This window comes from Rhineura floridana, chromosome 16 (assembly GCF_030035675.1).
Source record: "Rhineura floridana isolate rRhiFlo1 chromosome 16, rRhiFlo1.hap2, whole genome shotgun sequence".
Lineage (NCBI taxonomy): Eukaryota > Metazoa > Chordata > Lepidosauria > Squamata > Rhineuridae > Rhineura > Rhineura floridana.
In genome coordinates this window covers 38,556,090-38,582,022 of record NC_084495.1, presented here as the reverse complement: position 1 = coordinate 38,582,022, position 25,933 = coordinate 38,556,090, and the positions used below count along the sequence as shown (strand labels likewise).

Here is a 25,933-nt window from a genome sequence, read left to right as displayed (position 1 = left end):
CAAGTTGGAAGGGGGCGGGGAGATAAGAGAATGCAAGGAGCAAAAGCCAGGTGCTTTGGGCAAGTGAGAGGGGCAGGAGAGTGGCCCATGATCTGGTGTGTCAGAGTGCAGGGCTGAGGGTGGTCCCTGCTTTGCACACACACACACACACACACACACACACAATCTTCAGCCATCCTCCTTTACCTGCCCCCATCCTCCTTGTTCTGGAAGAAGAAAGGGAGCATCTGAGCCCCAAAGCAACTGCACATGTGAGCCACCCAATGCGTTGCTTTGTTTGCACAGCACAGGGAGTGCAGAGGGAGAGCACCACAGCTCCCTGGGAGGAAAGGCAGGCAGGCTTGGGTAAAAATACCACTCCCAGGCAATGGAGGGGTCCCCCAGATCTTCGGGGTAATTCTGCCAGGTGAGTCGCCTTGCTTGAGTGAACTGTTGGCTGTGTTTTTGTGTGCTTAATTTAGTTTAAAGCAACACAACAGCAGCAGAGTACCAGCAGATGTTGAAATGCGAGTGTGCCAGCGTGTGCGTGCGTTTGCCTAAGAAAGCAGGCTTTTATCCTGCATCAGGATCACTGAGACTTGAGGCTTAGTAAAATAAGAAAAGCTACTTTATTTATAGAAATACATAGCAGATAGGAAAGGCATACCTAGTTCTAACTAACTAACTAAGTTGTAGGTGTAAAGCCCAGGTGTAAGAGTTAGCCTCATGGCTTGGAGAGAGAGGAGACAAAGGGATGTCTCCTCTCTCCTGGATGGAAGAAGTGGAAAGGGCGGAAGGAGGAGGGGCAAGTAAGCTTCCCTAAAGACGTAACAGTGTAGTGACAGAAGGAAGTCAGTCAGAGCATCACAGGTAAAGGTTAACAAGCCTATCCATCTGGAGGACCCTCACTCTATCTCCCTTCTGGAACCTAAACAAAAGAACAAAACAGGAGTTGCTCTTGCCCCACTTCCAACATGAACAAGATCTCCTACAGATTCACCCTTGGAGGCGGGGGCTTGACCTCCCCATATGGAGCCAGGGTGGGCTAAGGGGGACCTTGTGTGGATTTGAAGAGCACAGAGGAGTTGCACTGAGCTGAAGCATCAGCAGGTGTGTGCTGTCCAAGTCCTTGGGGTGCAACTCCCGCCCAGCCTGTCTGGCCTCCTCTGTCGCTTCTGGCTCGCTGGAGCCTGCAGGCAGTGCCCACCTAGAATCATAGAGTTGGAAAGGTCCTATAAGGCCATCCAACCCCCTGCTCAGTGCAGGAATCCAAGCTAAAGCATTTCCGACAGGTGGCTGTCCAGCTGCCTCTTGCAGGCCTCCAGTGTTGGAGAGCCCACCACCTCCCTAAGTAATTGGTTCCATTGCCGTACCACTCTAACATTTAGGAGGCTTTTCCTGATGTTCAGTCGACATCTGGCTTCTTGTGACTTGGGCTCATTATTCTGCATCCTGCACTCAAGGATGATTGAGAAGAGAACCTGGCCCTCCTCTGTGTGACAACCTTTCAAGCACTTGAAGGGCACTATCCTATCTCCCCTCAGCCATTTCTTCTCAAGGCTAAACATGCCAATTTCTTTCACTCTTCATAGGGCTGGGTATTTTTAGTCCTGAGAAGAACCAGCGCAGAAAGAGAGGGCAGGGGGAGAGAGGTGGTGCAGCCTGGGAGAGATTGCTGCCTGCTCTCACATTGTACTCTCCTCTCAAAGCCCCCGCCTGCACCTCTCTCTGTTTGGAAGCAACAGAGCCATGGGAAGATGGAGGCCCAGCCAGAGGAATACGAAGGGAAGAGGCGCCTCACGTTCACTCCTCACTGTGAGGGCAGAGCAAGAGTCAAGTCGCACAGAGGGACAGGTTGTTCACCTGAAGCCGCAGTTGGCAGCTGCGTGGGAGAAAACCAGAGTGGGCAGCACCACTGGAGTTGCCATCATTTTTTCATGCACTGTCAGGTGCTGGCTTCTCCCTGCTGGAGAAATGAAGGAGGGATATGATCCCTCCAAGTGTTGACTTATTTATTAGTGTCATAGATGTGGATTATTTATGACCGTCACACATTATCATTAGCACAGCATTGCACGCCAGAGGAGCTGGAGAGACCAGTTCAGTCCCCACAAGCTGGGGAACTGAGCAGCTCAGCAAATGCAAAGCGTAACGGGAACAAGCAGGGGGGGTGGAGGGGAGGGGAGCCAAACTGCTTCAAGTGTTGCTTTTTCCACAACATTAATTTCATACCCAACAGACCTTCTGAAAATATATTTGCACCAGGAAGGCTGTCTCTTTCCTCCTATTCAGGGATTCCTTCACAGGAGGTGAAAAGAGGAACGTCAATGGCTCTGATTATTCAAGGCAGCAGTGGGAACGCTGGTGCCCCTCTCCTGCCTGCCCCCAACCTACGGCTGCATTCATTCATTCCAGAGAAAGCCTGGGGGAGGGGTCAAAGGTCTTCTCAAAATCAGGGGCAAGCATTAGCTGAGGGTTGCCTGTGCCTTTTCCATTTTTGCTGTGTTTTCTTCCTGATGGAGCAATTCTGCAGTCCGGCTACGGGGGGGGGGAATATGCTGCTGATATTCTGATGCAACAGCTGCTGAATCCTACATGCTGGGGGGAAGGGGCAACACTGCAAGGGGCAGATGTTGTTGGATGACAGCTCCCATTATCCTTGCCCACTGGCCCTGCTGGTTCCTGGGGGTGATGGGAGGTAGGGCAACATCCAAAGGGCCACAGAAGATCCTGCTGTAAGTGTTCACCCCAGGACAACGTAAGAATGAACCAGCTGGGCTGCCTCTTATATCCACCCAGAGGAGGTCATATACAGTAACGGAACCTGGTGTCACACCCAGTCCCCCTGACCTGGTGCCAGACACTGAGTGCCCCATAGGTTGAGGACCCTGAGGAGCAGGCAAGGTCTCCTGGGACCAGTGCTGATGGATCCAGGAGCACCCCCAGACTACGGACCTGCTCTTTTAGTACTGCTGACACCTCACCCCAAATCTCCTGATGACCACTCCCAAGGACTTCATATAGATGCTAAGCAGCATGGGGGACAAGACGGTACCCTGCAGCACCTCACAGCATGACTGCCAGGGGGGCGAAGGACAATCACCCAATGCCATTCTCTAAAAATGACCTTGGAGATAGGATTGGAACCAGTGTAAAACAGTGCCTCCAACACCCATATCACCAAGTCAGCCCAGAAGGGTACCATGGTCAATAGTATCAAAAGCCACCAAGAGATCAAATAAGAATAATGGGGTCACACTCCCCCTGTCCTTCTCCCAATAAAGGTCATCCATCAGGGTGACCAAGGCTGATTCAGTCCCATAACCAGGCCTGAACCTAGACTGGAATGGGTCAAGATAATCTGTTTCATCCAAGTTTAAACTTGCAATTGCTGCATCACAACCATCTTCCCTAAAAAGGGGATATTTGCAACCAGAAGGTAGTTGTCACGAACCAATGGTCCCAGGGTGGCCTTTTTCAGGAGCAGTTGGATCACCGCCTCTTTCAGGGTGGCTGGGACCACTTTCTCTTGCAAAGCAACCCAGGGGAGCCCCAGATGCTCAAGTATTCCCTGCCAGGGCAGGTCTTCTCCAGCCCCCCAGTGCTGCAGCTATTCCCCATGTACAGTATATGTGGGGGGGGGGAAGTGCAGCACTGGGTCTTGCTCTTCAGCATTCTCACCTTGAGCTGGATTTGCCCATGGAGACGCCTTCACTGTGTCTGCTGCCCAAGTGACAGATGATTTTTCTGCTGCCATCCGCTAATTTTAGCCTTGCGCTGGGAACAAACAGCTATTGCAATCTTTTCTGGGAGTTAAGGCGAAGGGCAGCCATATGTTGCCTGGTATCTCTCTTTCTTCCAACCTCCTTGTTCCAGTTGTGCTTTCTTATGAGCAGGCCATTACCAAGAGGGGTCAGCAACAAAACCTTGCAGTGTGGCATGCTCCTGTTCAGCCAGCCATACCCTTTCCCATAACACCCCCCAAGTCAATCAGCGTTCTGTGTCCACTGAATTGAGTGCACTCAGTTCTCACTGAGCTGTTTTGCAGTTCTTCCCCCGTCCCTGTTTTCCCCCCTATAGGCTGGGAACTGGAGGCAGGCAGAGAGGCTACCTCTCTCTGCGCCATGGCTTTAGGATGCCTCCTGTAACACTGATGGAAAAGCTGGATATTAGACTTCTGATGCCTTGAACCCCTCCATCCTAAGCTCAGGTTGGAATGTGCGTAAATAAACAAACCATGTTTCATAAAGACACTGCAGTCTCCACTGACCTTTCCCAAAGGAAACCAGACCCTGGATGAGCACAGGGACCCCTGAAATCTCACCACTTGGGGTTTGGGGAGGCGCGCAACACTGGTGTCAAAAGTGGGATTGAGTTTCCTTGGAGGAGCATTGGGAGCAAGGTGTGCCTGAGTCAAGATGGAGGGGCTAACAGCAACCCTCCTGGAACAGATGAGATTGCTGTTCCAGCAGCAAGTAGAGCAAAGGCAAAGAGAGTGCCAGGAGGAATGGGAGCACTGGCAATGAATGGGGAGATCATGTTGGAAGTGGGGCAAGAGCAACTCCTGTTTTGTTCTTTTGTTTGTGCTCCAGAAGGGAGATAGAGCAAGGGTCCTCCAGATGGAGAGGCTTGTTTACCTTTACCTGTGATGCTCTGACTGACTTCCTTCTGTCACTACACTGTTACGTCTTTAGGGAAGCTTACCTGCCCCTCCTCCTTCCGCCCTTTCCATTCCATTCTTCTCCAGAGAGGAGACACCTTTTGTCTCTGCTCTCTCTCTCCTAGCCTGGGCGTTGCACCTCCAACTTAGTTAGTTAGTTAGAACTAGGCATGCCTTTCTATCTACTATGTATTTCTATAAATAAAGTAGCTTTTCTTATTTTACTAAGTCTCAAGTCTCAGTGATCCTGATGCAGGGTAAAAGCCTGCTTTCTTAGGTAAACGCACACACACGCTGGCACACTCGCATTTCAGACCGCTGTTACTCTGTGCTGTGGTGCTTTATACTAAATTTAGCACAAACACACAGCAACAGATCATTGGAAGCTTCTTGGGAAAGGAAAGGGAGACCCCACGTGAGGAGGTGAGAGCCCTGCCTGATCAGCCGGTACAAGGGGTCGAGAGTGACTCAGGAGTCCAGCTGCAGAGCACCCAGACTGGGGTGGCTAAAGAGATCCAGAAAGTGGATGGGCAGCTGGAGGGCTTGGGCTGTGAGGAGTTGCAGTCAGCAGCGGAGGAAGAAGAAGCTGTGATTGTCCAGGAGCCTGCCAGGGGAAAAGACAGCAGAAAGCTGAGTGTAAAGTCCCAAGAGTTGAAGGAGGGCAGGCTGGAAAATTAAGGGGAAGATGCTTTGGAAGAAAGTGGAGTACAGGCTGGAGAAGAGCAACTGTTGACAGATTTCTTCACCCTGTGTGTGCCAGCTGTGGAAGAGAAAGTGCAGGAGGAGAAGCCTGAGGTGGGAATGCAAGTCCAAGAGGAGCTCCCAGCGCCTGGAGAGATGGGTGAGATAAAACCCCCAATTAACTTTGCCCCTTGGGTGCCCCATAATGGTCTTATAGAATGGGATGCAGCTCCTATGATGGGTGCAGTTCCTGGGCAAATTCCAGCTGTGAGAGGCACCCAGCGCCCTGTGAGTTTGGAGGGCAAGAGACACTGGGAGGGTTACCTGCCTCTGTTTGGGCCCATGTTTCACACTGGGGATTATGAGGGAGAACAGAGAAGATTTCTTTCTGCCAACCTGGGTGGGCTAGGCCAGCTAGTCCTGAAGATGCCCCCAGATAAAGGCTTGTGGCAGAACTTTGGTTTGGAGTTTGGGGCAGGAGATGAAGTGGACTGGCTTAAAGACTTTTCCCAGAGCAGAGAGTGGGAGGAAAATGGCTACAGCCTGCCCGTGTGCTGATGAGGAAACAAATCTGTTCCTGCAGATAAATCCCAACACCCTGCAGGTAGCAGCAGGGATCTGCATGGACTGGAACTCCATGAAGCCCCAAGACAAAGGGCCATGCGGGCAACCGCATTGTTTGGGGGTGGGGGTTATGCATATGGGATTGTGTACTGATCTGCTGTAGGAATTCTTCGGATGCTTTTAGTATTGCCTTTTGAAATGCTGTTGATTTGTGCTTTTTGCATGCTTGTGGGGATATAAGCTGTTTAATTATTTTTTAGAAATTATGCTGATAGGTTTTTGCAATAAGGTTTTAATGTTCAAGATTTACTATTCTGTGTCTGTTAGATTGTGGGTGTGTGTACAACTGTTTGGGGGAGCTCCAAGGAGGAAGAGGAAGCCTAAAGAGAGAGCAGTTATTTGAAAACTTGCTGTAAAGGAATGGATTGTTTTTGTGCTTGTGTGGAAATGAGACTGTAATATGACTATGCTTTTAATTATGTATATTTCAATGTCTTATTAACCTGTATCTGTTATTTCTTTGTAGGAAAAGCTGTTATTCTGTTGTTTGCAGGTCTGGGACAGACCTTTTTCAGAGAAGGGGGTAGTGTTGTGAGTTTGGGGGCCTTGGAATGGATTATTCCTGTGGGTCCCCTTCCAGCCTCTGATTTAGAATCCTGTGCCTTGGGGTGAGAAACTCTGTTCTGTTGGTCAGATGAGCTTCTTTTGTTAAACAAATAGAGTGGCCAGGTTTGTAATGGGTCTATCAGGTCCCCAGCAACTGGTGAATGGGCCAGGAAGATCCTTTTGTCATTGAAACTCTTCAGGAGAGCCTCCCCCCCTCCTGGAGCCAAGGAGAGGCTTGTGTTTTAGTTGTGTCTAAAGAAAGGCTGAGAACTGGAGGCAGGCAGAGAGGCTACCTCCTCTGCACCATGGCTTTAGGATGCCTCCTGTAACACTGACGGGAAAGCTGGATATTGGACTTTTGATGCCTTGAACCCCTCCATCCTAAGCTCAGGTTGGAATGTGCGTAAATAAATAAACTATATTTCATAAAGACACCGCAGTCTCTGCTGAACTTCTTCCCAAAGGAAAGCAAACCATGGATGAGCACAGGGACCCCTGAAATCTCACAGCTCGGAGATTGGGGAGGCGTGCAACAAAAGGTAATTACAAAATAGTTGAGGTACTGCCTTTTGTTGACACACTTTGCAGGCAGCCAAAGCTCCCTTTTCCATTCTGCTTGAAGAAGACTTCGGAAGTGCCAAACTTTGCATCATTAAGGGGCCCTACTTGTGTCAGTCCACAGGAAAGTGTATCATGCAGGATCTGCAGTGTGGGTGTGTGCGCGCACCTACTTTGCACCCACACTCTCTTATTTCCAGGATATACCAAAGGGCTGATCTGACTGATCCTCCTTTGGCAGTAAGAAGAAAGCCTTGCCCTTTGCCTCTGTTTGGGCTGGGGAGGGGAACAGTGCCCTTCCGCTCCAGGCCTGGCATCTCCTGGCTGCAGGCTCCTTGGCTGGACCTCCTTTGCCTCTGGCCCTAGTCAAGGTCTGGCATGGAAGAAAAACCGAGAAGACCCCCTGCAGTTCCGCCTGAGCAGTTCAAGGGAGGTGCTGGTGGCTCTTCCGTTTGACGCGCAAACAGCACCCTGGCCTGTGGCTCGCTGATCAGAGGCTGGTCCCTCCACACGCCCGAGGCACGCGAGCGGAGGAAAGGCGACACTCTGGCTTCGCTTCCGAGACGAGCGCGCGTGGCAGCGGAGTGCCGCGCCGTCGGGGCTGTCCTTCAGTGGGCTGGGCAGCGCCCTCCCTGCTGAGGGCGGGCTGAAGCGAGCGGGCGCGTCTCTGTCGAGCCTCTGGGCGGCGGGCAGAGGAAGCGGGCGGCAGGCAGGACCGAGGCGGTGGCCGTCGCTCGGCCGTCAAGGCGCCTCCGTGCGGCACAGCCGCTGCCGCTGCCGGACGGCGCCGCGGAGTAGCAGCGGGACATGCTTGCGCGCCTCCTTGGGCTGCGCCGCAGCCGCTGTAAGTCTCGCCGGCCGGCGGGAGACAGAGCGCGGCCGAGTAATGCAAGCGCCGCTCCTGCTACAGATCCTGCTCGGCGCGCTGCTCAGGTAAGGCGGGCAGGAGGGGGATCGCCTCCGGCCGGGGCAGCCGCCGCCACCGCCTCGCGCCTCTTGGGGAGCAGGTTCTGGGACTAGTCTCCGGGACTAGAGCTGAGCGCTAAAGTTGAAAACTGGTTCCGGGGTTCACATCAAGGGCCAGGCAGCCCCTCCCCCCCGCGCGCGCCTTCTTTCCTGGAGTGTCCCTGGGGCCTCTCCGCCCGCGCCGCTCCCAGCCTCTCTAGCTACTTACCCTGAGCCGGCCTGGGCGACAAAGACGTCGAAGGCAAGCCTAGAAGAGAGAGACCCCCCCCGCGCAGATCGTCCCCCCCCCCGCTTGCCTGGATCTGGTATTTGAGGGGGACTTCCTACCTTCGCTGTGCTTGTGGCGGGGGGGGGGGGCGTGAAGCGGGTGCGGGAGGGAGGGAGGCGGGCCTCAGACCTAGAGAGGCGTTCTGCCCCTTCCAGAGGGGAGAACTTCGGCTGCTGCCGCTTTTCCCTTCCAGGGAGCGGGATGGCTTTTCCGAGGCATGGCTCAAAGGGCAATCTTGCCTGGAGGCGGCTGCTGGGAGGAGGCGGCCGCTCCCCCTTTGTGCCTACCGCCAAAGTCGGCTGCTGTAGGAGGAGATCCCCCCCCCCGAAGGAAGTGGCTTCCCCTCGGGTGGGGCTGGCCTTTTCCTCGCCATCCTCGGGCGAGGGAGCTCCAGAGAGGCTCCCCTGTGCCATTCCCGCCATGATGCTCCTCCTTGAAGCTGTGGCTGCCCCAAGATGCGTTGAGCCCTGGGCGGGTCTGGCCTGGTGGGTGCCCATGACCAGAGCTGGGAACAGCAAGGGTGGGGGCTCCCTGGGCTTCGAGGAGCAGAGAGCAACCAGGAGCAAGCTCTCCTGGAAGAGGTTCAGTCGTGCTGCTCTTGCACAGGGACAGGATTCCAGCTGCTGGGCTGTCCTGCTGAGAGGCCCCATAAACACTGCAGACCCCCCTCATGGCAGCCTCAGCTTTGGAGCCAGTTTCCAGGCAGGCGCATGGGCCCTGAGCATAAAGGTGTCAAGGGAGGTCAGGTGCACCCTCTCTGCCTCCGGGGCTGCGCTTGTTCTGCACAGAGTGCAGCTATGAAGTGTGGGGGAGGAGCTGAGGTTGATTTTGATCAGGACCAACCAGACCCACTGTTTGGACTTGCCATTTGAGGGGTGGGGCGAGGCCTGCCTGCTTGCCTGATGCTGCGATGTAGATGTCTGGGCCTGGAGAGGCACATGGGCAGCTAGCCAGGAGGCACCACCACCGTCTAAGGCCCTGCCCGCTTGGAGGGGTGCCCTGGACATGGCCCAAATCTTTTCCAAGCACTGTGGCTATGGCACAGTGCTTCAATTAGAGGGAGGGGGCAAGGCCTGTGACTACTATTTTGAAGAGGCTGCAGCGGTGACTGTAGCCAGCCAGGTTTCCAGGGCTTGCCTGATATGGGCCCAGCTCTTCCTCTCTGCCCCCCACAATCCTCTTCCAGGTGGTGCTGGATGGCTCTGGGCGGCGTCTGGGGCACAGTGTCCAACTGTCTTAGTAGCCACAAGTGACTGCATGTGCAAAGTGAACTCTGAAGCATCCACCATCCCAACGTGTGTGGCTTCTGACGTGGGGAATGTACTCCCAGGGGCATCCTCCGTTTTGGACTATTTGGAGTAAGAAAAGGTTTCCACCCCTCCCCCACCACATTATTCCCTCCTTGCGGGCTGCTTGCAAAGAAAACCAGGAAGGCTCCGTGCTGGAGACAGAACTGCAATGGGACGCCAGGTGGCAGGGAGGTGTGGAAGGGAAAATGCAAGGGATTTTGCTTCCTGCTTGGGATCTAATGGACCCAGCCAAAAGAAGGAATGTTTTGCCTGGAAACTTTTGCTGTCTCCATGTGGATTGGCTCATTTGCTTGAGCTTCTGATGTGAGGCGCTGTGCTTGCTCACATCCTCTGTGCTTGCCATATGCCATTGTTGGAATGAGATGTGTGTCATAAGAACATAAGAAGAGCCTGCTGGATCAGGCCAGTGGCCCATCTAGTCCAGCATCCTGTTCTCACAGTGGCCAACCAGGTGCCTGGGGGAAGCCCGCAAGCAGGACCCGAGTGCAAGAACACTCTCCCCTCCTGAGGCTTCCGGCAACTGGTTTTCAGAAGCATGCTGCCTCTGACTAGGGTGGCACAGCACAGCCATCACGGCTAGTAGCCATTGATAGCCCTGTCCTCCATGAATTTGTCTAATCTTCTTTTAAAGCCGTCCAAGCTGGTGGCCATTACTGCATCTTGTGGGAGCAAATTCCATAGTTTAACTATGCGCTGAGTAAAGAAGTACTTCCTTTTGTCTGTCCTGAATCTTCCAACATTCAGCTTCTTTGAATGTCCACGAGTTCTAGTATTATGAGAGAGGGAGAAGAACTTTTCTCTATCCACTTTCTCAATGCCATGCATAATTTTATACACTTCTATCATGTCTCCTCTGACCCGCCTTTTCTCTAAACTAAAAAGCCCCAAATGCTGCAACCTTTCCTTGTAAGGGAGTCGCTCCATCCCCTTGATCATTCTGGTTGCCCTCTTCTGAACCTTTTCCAACTCTAGAATATCCTTTTTGAGATGAGGCGACCAGAACTGTACACAGTATTCCAAATGCGGCCGCACCATAGATTTATACAACGGCATTATGATATCGGCTGTTTTATGTCCAGTCCTGATGACTGCTTGGCTCCAGAAGCCCCAACAGCCACTCAGGCATTCTGCTGGCCAATACATCTGCATAAAGATCCTCCTGAGCAGGGCCAGGAATGGCCTCTGCAGGTGGAGGCCTGCACAGATTAGTCACCACTGCTGTCCCCCCGCAGGGCTGAGGCACCTCAGGCTCAGGGGGTGAATGTGGCTGGCCAGGCGCCTCTGCCCGGCCCTCAGAGCTCTCCTGCAGCCACATCCTGGCTCCCCATGCCGTCTCCCTCCCAGACCTGCTTTGCACCCTCCTTGGCTCCTGTTTCTGCCTGGTTGGAAAAGTCTCCTTGAGTGCTGATCATGCTACTCCCATGTCTGGATGGAGGACAGAGAGGAGTGTCGGGCGAGGGAGATGTGTGTGTGGCCACTAGCCTGTCGTGAGAAAGTTAAAATCATACTTGCTGCGCCCACTTTTCCCTCTGGCCCTGCCCACTGCTGGCTTGCGACCACTGGCAGGGAGCCTAGAAGGGAGTGTGGTCCTTGGTCTGACCCAGGTTCCCCCACCCCAGCCTTGCAGGGATCAATTGCACCTCCATCTCCCCGTGAGCCTCCGTAAGGGAAGGAAAAGTCTTGCTTGGGCAAAGATGCATCCGGCTGGGTGGACACCCATGGCAGGCAAGAGGGCACCCACGCCCCCTCCTGGCTCTGGCAGGAATCGTCCCCTCTCCCTCCCTCGTGGGCAGTGCAGCATCTCCTGCCTGAAGCCCTTCTAAGCCCCTTGCCTGCTCTCCTAAGACTGGGCCAAGGGACAAAGGAATGGGAGGAAACTGGACCCCTGTACAGAAAAGGGGGTCCTTAAGGACTTGAGAGAGGGGGCAGCGTCTGTGCTCCAAGCTGCTCCAGGCAGCAAACCATTCCCTCCTCCTCCTCCTCCCCATTGCCTGCCTTTCTTGTGTGAGCCCTCTCACTCGCTCAGTCAGCTGGGTGGCCCCTTGCTGCAGGGCCCTAGATGGGAGCCTTGCCTTGGCAGGGGAGGGAAGGACTGGCATCCCTTCCTCTCCGAGGGACTTAGAGCCCTTGCTTCTGTCCACTCTTCTTTGCTTACTGGAGCCAGCAGCTGGCTGCCGTCACCCAGGATGCAGAATTCGCGGAAGCTGCTCATGTAACGGGAAGCTGGTCATAGGATGAGGAGTGATGTTAGGACGCTGCTGGTACTGACTGAGCAGTCTTCTGAAGACTTGGGCTGGGCCTACCTACGCTTGCCCTCCCGTTTCTCAGGGTGACGGACTAGTGGGCCAGGAACTTTTTTCAAGGCAGCACCTGACCAGAAGGGCAACCGGGGTGGGGGGGTGGATGTCTCCTACTCACTTGAGATCTTCTGGCGCGGTTCATCCAGTTGAGATATTTTTGTGAATTGCATTTATTTAGAAGTATTTGTTACTGTAAAAATATAAAGGGCACATTCCACATGGTGCTATGATTGGCTTGTAAATGTAGTCAGATCTTTCCGCACCCCAAAAGAGGAAAACATTGCTGTTCTTGCCTCAGGCCACGACCTCCAGAGTGGCTCTGCTGCGTTGCTGAATTATTCTCTGTAATGTGTGTGCAGCTGACCTGCAGAACTTGCTCTCCTTGCCTTGCAGAGGAGGTGCATGTTTAAATTATTTGTCCTCTCAGGATTTGCAAAGCCTATTTTGCGTCTCTCTAACAGGGTTAGGGTCTTGCTATGCGTTTGTAGTCTGGCAAATATATTTCTTGCAAGCTTACTTAATTTCAATTGACAAGATTTTCATTTGGGAGATCAATAGCAAATACTTTTGCAGCTCTTGAGGAGGGGACATTCACAGAAAAATTTGCACTGAAAACTTTGGATGGAATGGCAGGAGGTTGGCCTTCGGACAGGCGAAACCTGGGCTCCTCAGAGTTGGCAAAAGTGCATGGCGAGAGGAGGTGGCCCCAGAGAGGGACCCTGAGAACAGCAGCTGGCCCATTAAAGAGGAAGGATTTCCCATGTGCTGCTCCATGTCTCAAAAGGAGATGGGAGCACCTGCTTGCCTGCCCACCTGCCTGAAAGAGTTGTCTGCATGCAGGCTACACATGGGACCTCCAGAAAAAGAGCAGCAGATGAATGTTGGCAGGCTGCAGAGAGAATCTGGCAGTGTCCTGGGGTCAGAGAGGAGCACATTCCTGTAGTGAGACCAAACTCCCTTGGGGATGTAGGGGGAGAAGCCCTGCTCTTGCTGGGTAGCTTTACAAAGGCTTGAGAAACTGGGTGGGGGCAGGAGGGGAGGACAGCAGCTCCCTGTGGCCTTTGGAAAAAGGCTTATGCCCGGTTTCTGTAGAGCTGATTTCTTTAATCTGCCTATTGATTGGTTACTAAGTTGAAGCAGTTTGGCTGAACAGTCTCACTCCTAATTCTAGGCAGAGTTCTGGGGAAGCATCTCCTCTGCCCGGGGCCCTCACAGCTGTGGGCTGGGGATGGCTGCTAGAGCAAGCCCTCCCAGGCGAGATGCTAGCCGGGCTCAAACTGGCAGGAGACACAAAAACCTGCACCTCCGCCCCCACCCCACCGTGCTCAGGACACCTCTTGCCCTCAAATCCAGCAAGTCCGCAGGCTGGTCCCCAAGGGCAGCCTCTCTGGCTTATCCACCCCAAGAGCTCCTGGCCGGCTGCTGCTGCTGTTCCTCCCTGGCAGACACCGGCCCAGGTGGAACCTTCGTGCAGTCCCTCTGGGCCGTTCCGACTGTGCAAGAGATCACGTGCTGCGTGGAGGCAGCCACAGAGCAGCTGGTGAGCAAGTGGAGACTCTCTTGCTGTGGAGTGAGAAGAAGAAGAAGAAGTTGAGGACGACCCACTGTTGGGTGGAGGAAAGGAAGGGAGGCCTCTGAGGGCAGCTCCGAGGAGATGGCTGGGACCCTTCTGGGATCTCCTTCACTTGAGGATGGTGCATGCTTGGCAATTAGGGATGGCTGTCAGATAAGGAATCTGAGCCCCATGTGGAGTGGGGCAGGGGCAGGGGAGAGAGTTTCCGCTTTGGAAGTGATATCGCATTTCATGTTGTTGGGAGTTTGTTCTTTTCCTTCCCTCCCAGGATTGATTGAAATGTGACTCTGGGTACACTTGGAATACCTGTCCATGTTCATGCTTCAGGTGTCTGCCACGTTGCAGCATCTCCGCATGCAGCGTTAGCATAGGCCTGCTCATCATCCACATGGCCAGAAATCCCTGGTGTGCTAATCCTGTCTGTGCAAGAGAAGCACATCTCTCTAAACAAGATGCCGAGTGCATAGAATGCCACCCAGGTTTAAAGAATTGTGTACGGCCATCAGTGTGGCTAATTAGACTCCAGGAAGAGTATCTGCGGTTGTGGATGGATGGGCTGGAATATCTTAGGTAAATAACTAGCACACAGACACAACCACAAGCACACCCACACATGCGCACTGCTTTTCTGGTGTGAGTCCTCTGAGCTGCTTTGCGCGCACCTTTGCTGCAATGCTCACCCTGCAGCTGTGGTCATTGTGAAAATTGCCCCGTCTGTGCAGCTATAGCGGGGGGGGGAGTAGCCTGGATGGGCCTCCTTGGCGGGGGGGGGGGTGGCAGTAGACTAAAGTGGCTTTGAGTGCCTTGGCCTTCTCCCTGAATGGCTCTTGGTGTTTATGTCAGGGTGCCCAGATATCTAAGCCAGCCCTGATGGAGGGTGACAGAGCAGGACTGGGTTCTGTGCGCCCTGTGGGGGCATTTTCAAATCCAGAGGTGGGCCAGCTCCCACTCCCAGCAGGGAAGGTTGTGTGTGTGTAGAAGTGGGCTTCAGGCAGTTGACCTCCCCTCTCCCCCCTCCCTCCAGATTGGTGTCAGGGAAAGAAGTCAAATCTGCCCCACGGAGTGCCCCTGAACCACCCATGTCTCCCTCTGATTTCCTGGACAAGCTGATGGGCCGGACGTCGGGGTACGATGCCCGTATCAGACCCAATTTCAAAGGTAAAGGAAGAGTTTGTGTGCTGCGCTTCTGGTTCCTTTTCCACCCCCTTCCTAGGAAGGCTGCCCAATCCAGGCTCCCTCAAATGCAGGAGGCCATCGGGGGCCAATGATACTGGCGGCAGGAAGTTTGGAAGCTACCCGGGTGGGTGTATGTGTGCCAACGGCTCAGGGCCCCCTTCCTCAATAAGAGAGATCCCAGTCGATAGGAGAGCTCCCTGGCTGGTGGGGGGTGATGGGGGGAGGCAGAATGGCTGAAGAGGAAGCTGGGTGTGCCAACAGGAAAGAGACTGCAGGGCCTCTGGGTCAGTTGCAGATGTTGTGCCCGTCCTGATGGACCCGAGTTCATCTCCTGCCATCTCCGGGGCAGGGCTGGAAATGGCCTTGGAGACCTGCTGCCAGCGAGGGGTATTGTTGGCGTTGGGCGGGGTTTGCGCTGGACAAAGCCGGATCCTCACACCACAGCTCTTGCAATCTGAATGGCTGAGGGTGGCTTCATATGGCCCCCTGGCACCTGCCAACTCATTTGGGCTTTTCCATTGGCTCACAGGCCCGCCTGTCAATGTGACATGCAACATCTTCATCAACAGCTTTGGCTCAGTCACAGAAACGACCATGGTGAGGCCTGGCCCCGCCCTCTTTCTCCCTGCTCCTCCTTCCCTGGGGGGCTCCCACATGGCTGGCTGGGCACGCCTAGGTTCCTGGGGCTTTCCCTCACCCCTGTGTGGCTGCTGCCGCCGCCGCCTAGAGTCCTTGCTCCTGGGGCTGATGGGGAGAAGAGGGAGGCGGCTCAGGCGATGAGGAACATTGGGAGGCAGGCAGAGCAGCAGCCGGGCAGGGAAGAGCCTTGGGACTCCACTCCTCAGAGCTCTCCACCACACCTCTTCTCGGCAGCCCAATTCCTAGCTTGGCTAGCTGTGCTATACGTACCTGTGTGTGTACATGTATGTGTTACTTGCCTCTGCCCACACGTGTGACTGCCAGTCTTTGCTCCCTAGGATTACCGCGTCAATGTCTTCCTGCGGCAACAGTGGAACGACCCACGCCTGGCCTACCGGGAATACCCCGATGACTCTCTGGACCTCGACCCCTCTATGCTTGACTCCATCTGGAAGCCAGATTTGTTCTTCGCCAACGAGAAGGGAGCCAACTTCCATGAGGTCACCACAGACAACAAGCTTCTGCGCATCTTCAAGAATGGGAATGTGCTCTACAGCATCAGGTGAGCCAAGCAGGACCCGGCGGAGGCTCGTAATGTGTAGCTTTCACATCCAGCATTAGCATTGCCACTTGGAAACAAAGCAAGAGCTCACATAGCCCCCCACCTGCAACCTTGACTCCCTCCTTTTTGTCTCCTCCCCAGGCTGACACTAATCCTCTCCTGCCCCATGGATCTCAAGAACTTCCCTATGGACATCCAGACGTGCACGATGCAGCTTGAGAGCTGTGAGTACTGGCATGCGGCATCTGGGAAGTCCTGGTGTCTGCAATCCATGCTTGACAGGCAAGGCATGGAGGAGGGATGGCCGCAGCCAGGTTGCCAGTGAGTAGTGAGGAGGGGCTGGAGGTGGTCAGGGTGGCTCACCAGAGGCTTTATTAAAGGGGGGCTGTTCTTACGGTGCCTTTGGCAGCAAAAGGAGAGCTGGAGGAGAAAGCCAAAGGCCAAGGAAGGTGCCGCTGGAGGCTGAGTGAGGGCAGCAGGTGGGGAACCTGCTCCCATCAGCCCTAGCCAGCAGGGACAGTGCGCAGGGAAGAGGGGTGGCCCAGTCCACCCATTTCAGCTTCTCCCAGTTTCTCATTTTTTCCAGTCTTAAGTTCAGTTAAGTTCCATATCACTTCGCAATTTTTTTTTAATATAAAAGAGTCCTCATAAAATTCATCTTCATTTTAGTGAGAATTTTTCCTAAAACATTTTAGTAAAAAATGTTCAATTTTCCCTAGTATAATGGACTTTCACAAATTATTTTCATGAATATTTTATTTATTTGATTTATATCCTGCCCTTCCTCCCAGTAGGAGCCCAGGGCGGCAAGCAAAACACTAAAAACACTCTAAAATATCTTAAAAGCAGACTTTAAAACATATTAATACAAAACATCTTTAAAGACATCTTCTAAAAAAACTCTAAAAACATCTGAAAAAGCAATTCCAATACATACGCAGACTGGAATTAGGTCTCCACTTAAAAGGCTTGTAAATAGGAAGGTCTTCAGTAGGTGCCAAAAAGGTAACAGAGATGGCCTCTGTCTAATATTTAAGGGGAGGGGATTACAAAGTGCCACAGCACTAAAAGTCCACTGCCAATGTTTTGGGAGATGGACCTCCTGATAAGATGGTATCGGCAGGAGGCCCTCGCCTGCAGAGCACAGTAATCGATGGTATATAAGGGGCAAGACAAATATATGCATTCTTACACTTCAGGTTAGTGTCTGCATTTTGTACACCATCCTTGCCTGGAGAACGGCATTGCAAGATTTGAAGACTTATGTTTCGGACAGTGTGAATTCACTAGATTCACCTTTAAATGCGAACTGGATCAAACCTCTCCCCCAAATCCCTAGTCAGGGATGAGAATGGTGGGAGTTGTAGTCAAACAGTGGGGGGGGGACACAGTTCCACTTTCCCTGAGCTAGAGTCGGGGGGGGGAAGAAGGGGGCATAGCTGAGCAGAGGGCTGAGGAAAAGGCAGTGAACAAAGCCCAGTGATTTGGGGAAGAGAAGAGATTCTTGCCGGAGCCTGTGGCTCCCTGCAGAGGGCTGGGAGGGTCTCCACTGCCAGCCCCCTCCCCCCCACTTACCACCACTCTCTTCTTCGCCTTGCAGTTGGCTACACCATGAACGATTTGACCTTTGAGTGGGTGAAGGAGCAGGAAGCTGTCCAAGTGGCTGATGGCTTGACACTCCCTCAGTTTATTCTGCGGGACGAGGAGGACCTGGGCTATTGCACAAAGTCTTATAATACAGGTCAGCCACCTCCCTTGGTGGGATGCAGCCCAGAGAGGTACCTTCCCACCCGCAAGGCTGCCTGCCTAACTTGGGGTGTGCTCTGATGGGCATCTTGCCTGCTTGGCTCTTTGTTTTATTAAAGTCTTCTTGATCTCCTTACCTGTGTTTTTATTTAGGATATAAATCTTGTGCTGAGGGTTTTTTTATTGATTGTATCGGAGCTGTATATTTTATTCATTTTTGCAAACCACCCGGGGGGCTTTGGTCAATGGCACAAATAAATAAGTAGGTAGACAACCAGGCTGCTTCCAGCCTAGAGAGCCGTGGACCTGCCTCCGCTCACCCAAGGGGAGCCCCAGCTCCTGCCTTTGCAACATCTGCCATGCCTCCTTTCTCTTCCTTTGCAGGGAAGTTCACCTGCATTGAGGTGAAGTTTCACCTGGAGCGGCAGATGGGCTACTACCTGATCCAGATGTACATCCCCAGCCTGCTCATAGTCATCCTCTCCTGGGTCTCCTTCTGGATTCACATGGACGCTGCTCCTGCCCGGGTGGGCCTTGGCATTACCACGGTGCTGACTATGACCACCCAAAGTGCGGGCTCTCGGGCGTCTCTGCCAAAGGTTGGTGCCAGTGGGCAGCGGGGAAAGGCCTTCTCCAGGGGACTGAAATGGTAGGCAAGGCAGGTGGAGCCTCTCCAGGTCCCATGGCAGCCTCTTTTAAGATGAGCTGCATGCTTCTCCCCCTCCCCAGTGTTCGGGAAGGGGGCGTCTCCTGCCCTAGTAGGTCCCTGCCTGCACTTCTTTACCTGATCAGCTTTCCCCTTTTTGCTGCTGCTCACCTTCCTGATCCATCTGCCCTCCTTCCTCTTCAGACCGTCTCAGGTAATGGAAAGAAATAATGCCAAATATCTCTGTGCACCGTTACGCACAAGTAAAAGGAGCAGTGGGGATCCACAAAAGGGGCATGGACCTTTATTCCATACTGCAATCTTTGGTAACGTCTCTACACGTTTTGCAACCCCAAGATAGGGTCAGAACAGGGGGGTGGGCTCCATGCCACAGCTGCTGGGGAAATGCTTGCCGTGGCACAAAGGTCACATTGAGGCTTGGTGGGGCATCAGGTGATTCAGACAACTGCCTCTCATTTCTCCCACTGGTGTGTGCATGCACGCAGACGCACACTCACACACAAAACCACTACACACACACCCCAGCCGCTAGTTCCCGGCATGCATTGTGAACCTTCAGCGCACATCAGAGCCGTGAGGAATCCGGCTTCTCATGTTTCACACACTGTTTGAAGCCATCCTGCTCACGGGTAGAGAGAGAAGGTTTCTTAGGGTGACAGAGAGATCCGCAGGACTTACCCGAAACCTCTTGGCAAGTACAAAGATGGCCGGAAGGTCCCCAGACCGTTTTCGGATCTCCTCATTTCTGAGTTCATGATGCATGATTCATAGCTTAGGCAGAGCTGAAAAGCATTTGCAAAAGGAATTTTGGAACAAGGCACCTCAACTTTCGTTTGAAATAGGCAGATTTGAAAATTATCAGACGAATTGAATTAAAATTATTTTCCTCAATGCCCCCAACATTTGCAAGGAGCAGTGCCCTTTTCTCTTCCCCTAAAAACATAAATGCTGATTCTCCCTCTGGTTTTTTACATGCATGTTACTTGATGGATATTGTCATTTTTATCAGTAATTCTTAACATTTCAGAATGCCAGTGGGGAGTGTCAGAACGTTCTGACACCTGCTGGTTAGTAAAGCTCAGGAGTGTCCAAATGCCTAATTTCCATGCATCTCGTTTCCATGGGAGCCTCTCCCCCACCCCCATGGCTGCGTTTGCCAGTCAAAAGCCCTGCACGGATCTCTCCCTGTGATCTATTTGCGCTCCTAACTGTAGTGTCTGTAAACAGTAAACTTGCCGAGAGAAGTTCCATCTTTTGCCTTCTGCTTTCACTATCCCAATGGTGGCTGTCCCTAGGTGGGGGCACCACACCCTTATTTTCGTGGAGGGGCAGAGAGAGGCTGGAGGCAAGGCTCCTCCATTGCTTGTGCTGGCCCAGTGAGTAATAAGAGGATTCACCTGCACCATCACAGGCGTTGCTTCAGTTGCACCAGGTTCTCTGTGGCGTGATAACATTCTGCCACGTCAAGTGAGGCTGCCAAGGTGCACTTGTTAGCTCACACAACCCACCCCGTGAGCATTTTTAGCAGGGGTGGGGAACAAGTGTAGGACTCCCAGCAGCCAGTATGGCCAACGTTCAGGGAGGAGGAGGAGGAGGAGGATGGGAGCCGTAGTCTAGCAACCCCTGGAAGTTCCCCTGACATGGGGAGGGGATTGTGCAGAAAGCCTTCTGGAGGCCTGCAGGAAAGGGAGTGGGGGGGGCATGCGGGAGGCGCTCAGAAGGGAGCTGTGTGTGACCTGCGGCCTGAAGGAGGCACTGCAGGCAGTGAGGCAGGGGGGAGGGAACAAGGTCTCCCTGGAAGGCTGGAGTCCTTCCAGGCAGGCACACTCTGCCCAGGGAGCAGCTTCTGAAGGGCACCTTCTCTTGCAGGTCTCCTACGTCAAGGCCATTGACATCTGGATGGCTGTCTGCCTCCTCTTTGTCTTTGCCGCCTTGCTGGAATATGCCACAGTCAATTTCATCTCGCGCCAGCACAAGGAGTTCATGCGGCTGCGCCGAAGGCGGTGGCGGCAGCGGATGGTGAGTAGATGGATCGATAGCCCCACTCGCCTCTGCCTCCCAGCTGGCTTCTCGCAGGGAGGGGGTGATGCACTGGCCATGATCCCAGCTGGTCTTCTCTGTCCAGACAGGATGGCTGTGGAAGGGGGGCAGGATAGGGGCCTCCCTACTCATGTGGCAATAGCTGATCTGCCCTGCTGTTGCATCCCTTCCATGCCAAGAGTCAGTTTGCCAGGTGCTTGGGACGTGGCGGGGAGCAGGGCTTCTCTGGAGGGTGGAGCTCAAATAATCAAGAGCCATTTTACTAACCTAGTTACAAATATGTCGCTTCCAAAAATACCTCTAAGCTTTCCGTCTGTTTTGCTGGGATTTTGTTTCCATGAGGGTAACATCTGCTGTGAGTCTCCATAACAAAACCCGTTTATAAATCTGATTAAACTGTCTTGTAGGGGGTCTTGCACGTAGCTTTATGTCTTGGCCCCTGGCTGTTGCTGTTTGGGGGTGGGGGTATGGGGGAGGGAATCCAAACCCAATTCCTGCCCTCGGGTGAGTCAAACAAAACATGAGGCCTGGAAACCTTCCCCTCTGCTGCCCTATTGACTTCCAGGCTGGAGTGGACACCTGCAGTAGTACCTGCTTTGGCCACTAGAAGGCAACAGTAAGCCATACTTCTGCAGTAGCAAACACTCCCCCACACACACACACCTTTGTCTGCCGGGAGCCTTTCTCTGCTGTGAGCAGGGGTGTCTGCTCTGTCTCCGAGCATGCTTCCTCAGGAGCCTCTGGGGGCTTCCAGATGCCTGTTTATTGTGGGAAGGAGGCCTTATGCATACAAGGTTTTTTTCAGTGTCCACACAACATAATTAACATGAAAATGTCATCCTGAATTCCTCCCCCCATTTAATTTGGATTTACCCTTTATAAGGGCGATCTGATAAGCTTTTTTAAAAAAACACCTGTTGCCAATGACCCATCTGAGATATCTGAGGGGCCCATTTGCAACGTTAAGCCCCCTGTCTGGAAGCATCAAGAGGAATGTGGTACCCCACAACCAGAGCAGAGCACTGCCTTTACCCTCCACACGCAGGCAGTGTGGCCAGGATGGTGGGCCAAGCAACAGGCAGACCTCCCTGCCTTCCCCCCTCCCTGTTTGAGTCACAATCCAGCAGCAGAGAGGCCCATCCTGTCCCTTAGTCAGGCCTGAGCACCTTTCGGCAGTGTCTCCAGTCCAATGGTGATCCGTGCTGAGTGGCCCTTGCTCTTTCCACCAGAAGGAGGAGGAGGTCCGCGAGAGCCGCTTCTACTTCCGGGGCTATGGCCTTGGCCACTGTTTGCAGCACACGACGGATGACGGAGCCATGGAGAGCCCCAACAGCTGCAGCCCGCCCCCTCCCACCCTGCTCCTGAGGGAGGGAGAGATGCTCCAGAGGCGCTACCTGGACAGGGCCAAGCGGATCGACACCATCTCCCGCGCTGTCTTCCCCTTCACCTTCCTGGTCTTCAATATCTGCTACTGGGTGGTCTACAAAGTCCTTCGCTTGGAGGATGTCCACCAAGCCACACCCTGAAGCCCCATCAGGACTTGGAGACCAAGCCAAGCCGGCCCCACGGGCTGTGTTCTTGCTGTGTTGGGACTCTGATCTCTTCCCCAAGGACAGCCCTTTGTGTCTTCCTGGACGTCCACTTTCCCGTGCCAGCTGAGAAACTTGGCAAGCTGTGCGTGGCATTAGAGCTTGTTCCTCCACTGCCATCTGAGCGTGGCATTTAAGGATGGGATTCAGGGGGGACGTGTTCCGCAAAGTGCAGCAGCTCCTGTCCCAGGGACGTTGAGGCACCACCAGACTGCTGGAGGCACCAGCATTTCTGCTCTAGGCCTGTGTCCTTCTTCTTCTACCCCAGCAAAGAGTTGGGAGATTCAGTGAGACCCGGTTTTCCAGCTGTGTAGCGTAGTGCACCTGTGTTGCCGCTGCCACCCCTCTCTGGCCCCGCAATACTTAATCAGCGTGGTCAAACAGAGAGCATTCTGCCAGTACAGGTAGGACACTTTTCAGCCACCCAGCATGGACCATTCAGCCATCCTGCATTAGTAGCATAGATGTGCATCCTATGTGATCTCACCAGTGTAGGTGGGTCTGTTGGGGCAAATGGGACACTGCCTCACCCACCTCAGGCAGCCCTCACCTGCCTGCCTTCTTCCTTACATTCAGTCCCAGGGACGGCCCTGCCTACAAGCGTCCTCTTCCTCCTCACCCTCAGCGTTGCCCTTGTAGAACTCAGCAGGGAGGAGGAGGGGACAAAACTAGGATTAAGCTGTGGGCACACTAGTCACTTCAAAAGCAGCGAGAATGGTTTTCCTGGCTGTGTTTTGATGCCACACTGCCCTCAGCTGACTTCAGGCCTTTCAGGACCACCCACACTAAAATTGGGCCAATCACTGTCTCTGCCTGAGCCTACGGCAAAGCATTTCCATTGGCCACACCTGGAGGGGCAACAGGTTGATCCACCAATCAGTCGTGAAAAGAGCCTGAAGCTGAATTTTAAATAAAATACACTCAAGCTGATCTGACCAGGTTTTAGAGTAAAAGGGGGCAGGATTTGACTCATGTAGTGTGCCCCCATTTTCAGAAATGAGAGGTGGAGATGCACTGGAACCGGCACAACAGAAAATGTACCCTCAGCGGGCTCGGCCTGTCATTGACTCCGTCTGCACCTCCCTTCCAGCCTGCCTGCCCCAATGGGCACCAGCTGCCACTGGATCTTGCTTCCTGAAATCTCTCTGACCATAAGAACATAAGAACATAAGAAGAGCCTACTGGATCAGGCCAGTGGCCCATCTAGTCCAGCATCCTGTTCTCACAGTGGCCAACCAGGTGCCTGGGGGAAGCCCGCAAGCAGGACCCGAGTGCAAGAACACTCTCCCCTCCTGAGGCTTCCGGCAACTGGTTTTCAGAAGCATGCTGCCTCTGACTAGGGTGGCACAGCACAGCCATCACGGCTAGTAGCCATTGATAGCCCTGTCCTCCATGAATTTGTCTAATCTTCTTTTAAAGCCGTCCAAGCTGGTGGCCATTACTGCATCTTGTGGGAGCAAATTCCATAGTTTAACTATGCGCTGAGTAAAGAAGTACTTCCTTTTGTCTGTCCTGAATCTTCCAACATTCAGCTTCTTTGAATGTCCACGAGTTCTAGTATTATGAGAGAGGGAGAAGAACTTTTCTCTATCCACTTTCTCAATGCCATGCATAATTTTATACACTTCTATCATGTCTCCTCTGACCCGCCTTTTCTCTAAACTAAAAAGCCCCAAATGCTGCAACCTTTCCTCGTAAGGGAGTCGCTCCATCCCCTTGACCATCATCAATAACTCTGGAACAGCAACCTGGCAGCTGGGCGTGTGTGGGAGGGGTATATCCTGAAGATGCAAAAGTCCTTAATGACAAGATAGATACTGTCAGTTATTGTTGCTAGAGCCAGCCCAGTAGCACAGGCAAGAGGAAGGTGCAAGTGATGCAACTCCATCCCCTTGCGGGGGGGTCTGTGTGTGTGTTTATATCTTTTGAAAATGCTTGATGGGCCTTGGACTGTCACTAGAATTAACTATGAGAGATGCTTTGTGTTCTTTTCTTCATTCAGTGCAGCTCAGTTCTAACACAGTAAATGATCTCAGGTCAGGCATTTGAAGAGTCAACACACGTGCAGGCACACACAGAGGAACCCCCTGTTGTTATTACAAGTTTGCCAGAGGCCATGCTCTGAGACTCTCATGAGATAGATCCTGGGGATCTATATGATGGTGGCACAAGATCTGCTAGCCGGCTTAGGAGAACTCTCTGAGGGGAGGAAATCGCTGCCTGGGAGTTCATTAGCATCACTACATCATTTCTGTCCTGCCCTTTGCCATAAGAGCCTAGGGCCATTACACTAAGTTGAAAACAGTAAGAGTTAAGAAACAGAATGCAGAAATCAATCCAACCCCCCCCCAGCTCCATCTCTCCCCTGGAGCTATACAGGCCCATCTCCCTAAAATGTTTCGAAGACTTTCAGCTATCCTGGGAAATGGGCAGTGGCCAGCAGAGCCTCTCTCTTGTGGTGGGGTGCCATTGCCAAGGTGGCCCTCTGTATCAGGAAGGGCACTGGGCGTGTGGGGAGGGGGTTCGTGTTGGGCACATTCAAACTTAATACAAGGACCAAACCTTTTGAGCGGTGGATTCCTTTGTTGCATAGTGAGGCCAAACACGTCTTGGAGCTGAGGGTTTGGTGAAGTGCTGAGACAGCACAAATTCGAGAGCCGGTTCCCTTTGCAGCCCAGAGATCATTGGAGGCTCTGCGTTGGCAGATCCTGTTTCAGGAGCCCAAGGAAGGACTGGCTCAGATTCTGAAGCCATAGATAGTGTCCAACCCCTGAAGCATTGTTTTTCACAGTTAAATTGAACCAGGGTTAAAATGGTGGCAGCACAATTTCCCTTATAACCGTCTGGCAACACCCTTTACTGTGGGTGCGATTCCACTGTATATTTACTCAGAGGTAAGACCCTTTCAGCACAGGTCGTGCTTCTCCCTACAACAGGTCTTTTAATTAGTAGCTTCATTTGCCATAGCTGAAACATTCCAGTATGTATGTATTTATTTATTTTCTTTTTCATGAGTGCAATTGCAAAATTGCACTGATGAAAAAATAAGAAAGTTGATCTGGCGGCAGAGGTGCAAGCAGTAATTGCGGCCTCCCCCTTTCAGGCAGCAGGAACTGCAAATAAAGGGCAATTTCAGGGCTGCTGAACAGGAAGGAACTCTTTTAAAAGAGCACCCAGGAGGAAGCCTTTTATTAAAGACTTGGGAGCCCTGAAAAGCCTCAGCAGTGCTTTGCCAGCGCTCCGTTCAGGCTGGTGCTGCAGTTGCAGTTTATGCATAAAATTGCCACATATCTGAAAAAGACAACACCAGTGCTGGAAGGCAACAGTTTGACAGCAGTGTTTGTCTGGATTCACTGTTAACAGTGAGTGAAGAAAAGATGGCACTTCCAGCATGAGCTGCTAATACAGAGTCCAAAAGCAAAAAGAATGAGTGTGTTGCCTATGGCAAGGGCTGCAGCTCAGTAGCAGAGCACTTTCCTTGCAGAGCAAGATCCTGGGTTCAGTCCCCAATGGCATCTCCAGGTAGAGCTGGAAGACCCTTGGAGAGCTGCTGCCAGTCAGTGTAGTCAATGCTGAGCTGGATGGACCACGTCTGACTTGATGGAAGGTGGCTTTCTGGTTCCTACAGAAACTGATGGTGGTAGAATGGAGCTGAATCCCTGGCCTGGCCAAGCAGCCACATAGTAAATCCTTTGGGTCTCCCAGTGCCAAACAGAGCCGGCCTGGGCCGGCCTGCCCTCTACATGGTCTGTGCCAAAGTTGGCCACATTTTTTTCCTAAGGCAAAAACAGTCATGGAGGGGGGAGACAGCAACCCTGCATGTCCCTCTTCCCACAGCTATGCTGCCTCCCCACATGCTGGTTTGGACCAATACTTTCTGCTTGCCAATCGGACTTTCCTGGAACAGAAGATCTGGAAGCTGTGGGCACACCTGTGCCCATTGGTTGGCCTGCCACTTTCCTCTGTTGGCTGAAAGCCACAACTGGTTTGCTCACGACACTCACAAATTTGGAAATGGGTGTGAGGCATTTCAGACCTGTGCAGCGTCT

The 25,933-nt window shown here is 53.0% G+C and overlaps 1 protein-coding gene across 1 annotated transcript; it reads left to right on the top strand.

Moving 5' to 3' along the window:
* Nucleotides 1–7,747: 7,747 nt before the first annotated feature.
* Nucleotides 7,748–23,147, top strand: LOC133371189 (glycine receptor subunit alpha-4-like). The gene is made up of 9 exons (XM_061598346.1): nt 7,748–7,981; nt 14,490–14,623; nt 15,171–15,238; nt 15,619–15,842; nt 15,984–16,066; nt 17,443–17,583; nt 17,973–18,187; nt 20,125–20,274; nt 21,525–23,147. Exons 1-9 carry the CDS (start codon nt 7,935–7,937, stop codon nt 21,819–21,821), a joined length of 1,359 nt encoding a protein of 452 aa, XP_061454330.1. The 5' UTR covers nt 7,748–7,934; the 3' UTR covers nt 21,822–23,147.
* Nucleotides 23,148–25,933: the final 2,786 nt, after the last annotated feature.

What these genes read in the sequence shown, in the direction of transcription:
- LOC133371189 (XM_061598346.1), top strand. Translation starts at nt 7,935, where the DNA reads ATGCAAGCGCCGCTCCTGCTACAGATCCTGCTCGGCGCGCTGCTCAG. An exon ending in TATCAGACCCAATTTCAAAG is followed by an intron (nt 14,624 to 15,170) that starts GTAAAGGAAGAG and finishes ATTGGCTCACAG; the next exon opens with GCCCGCCTGTCAATGTGACA. An exon ending in CAGTCACAGAAACGACCATG is followed by an intron (nt 15,239 to 15,618) that starts GTGAGGCCTGGC and finishes TTTGCTCCCTAG; the next exon opens with GATTACCGCGTCAATGTCTT.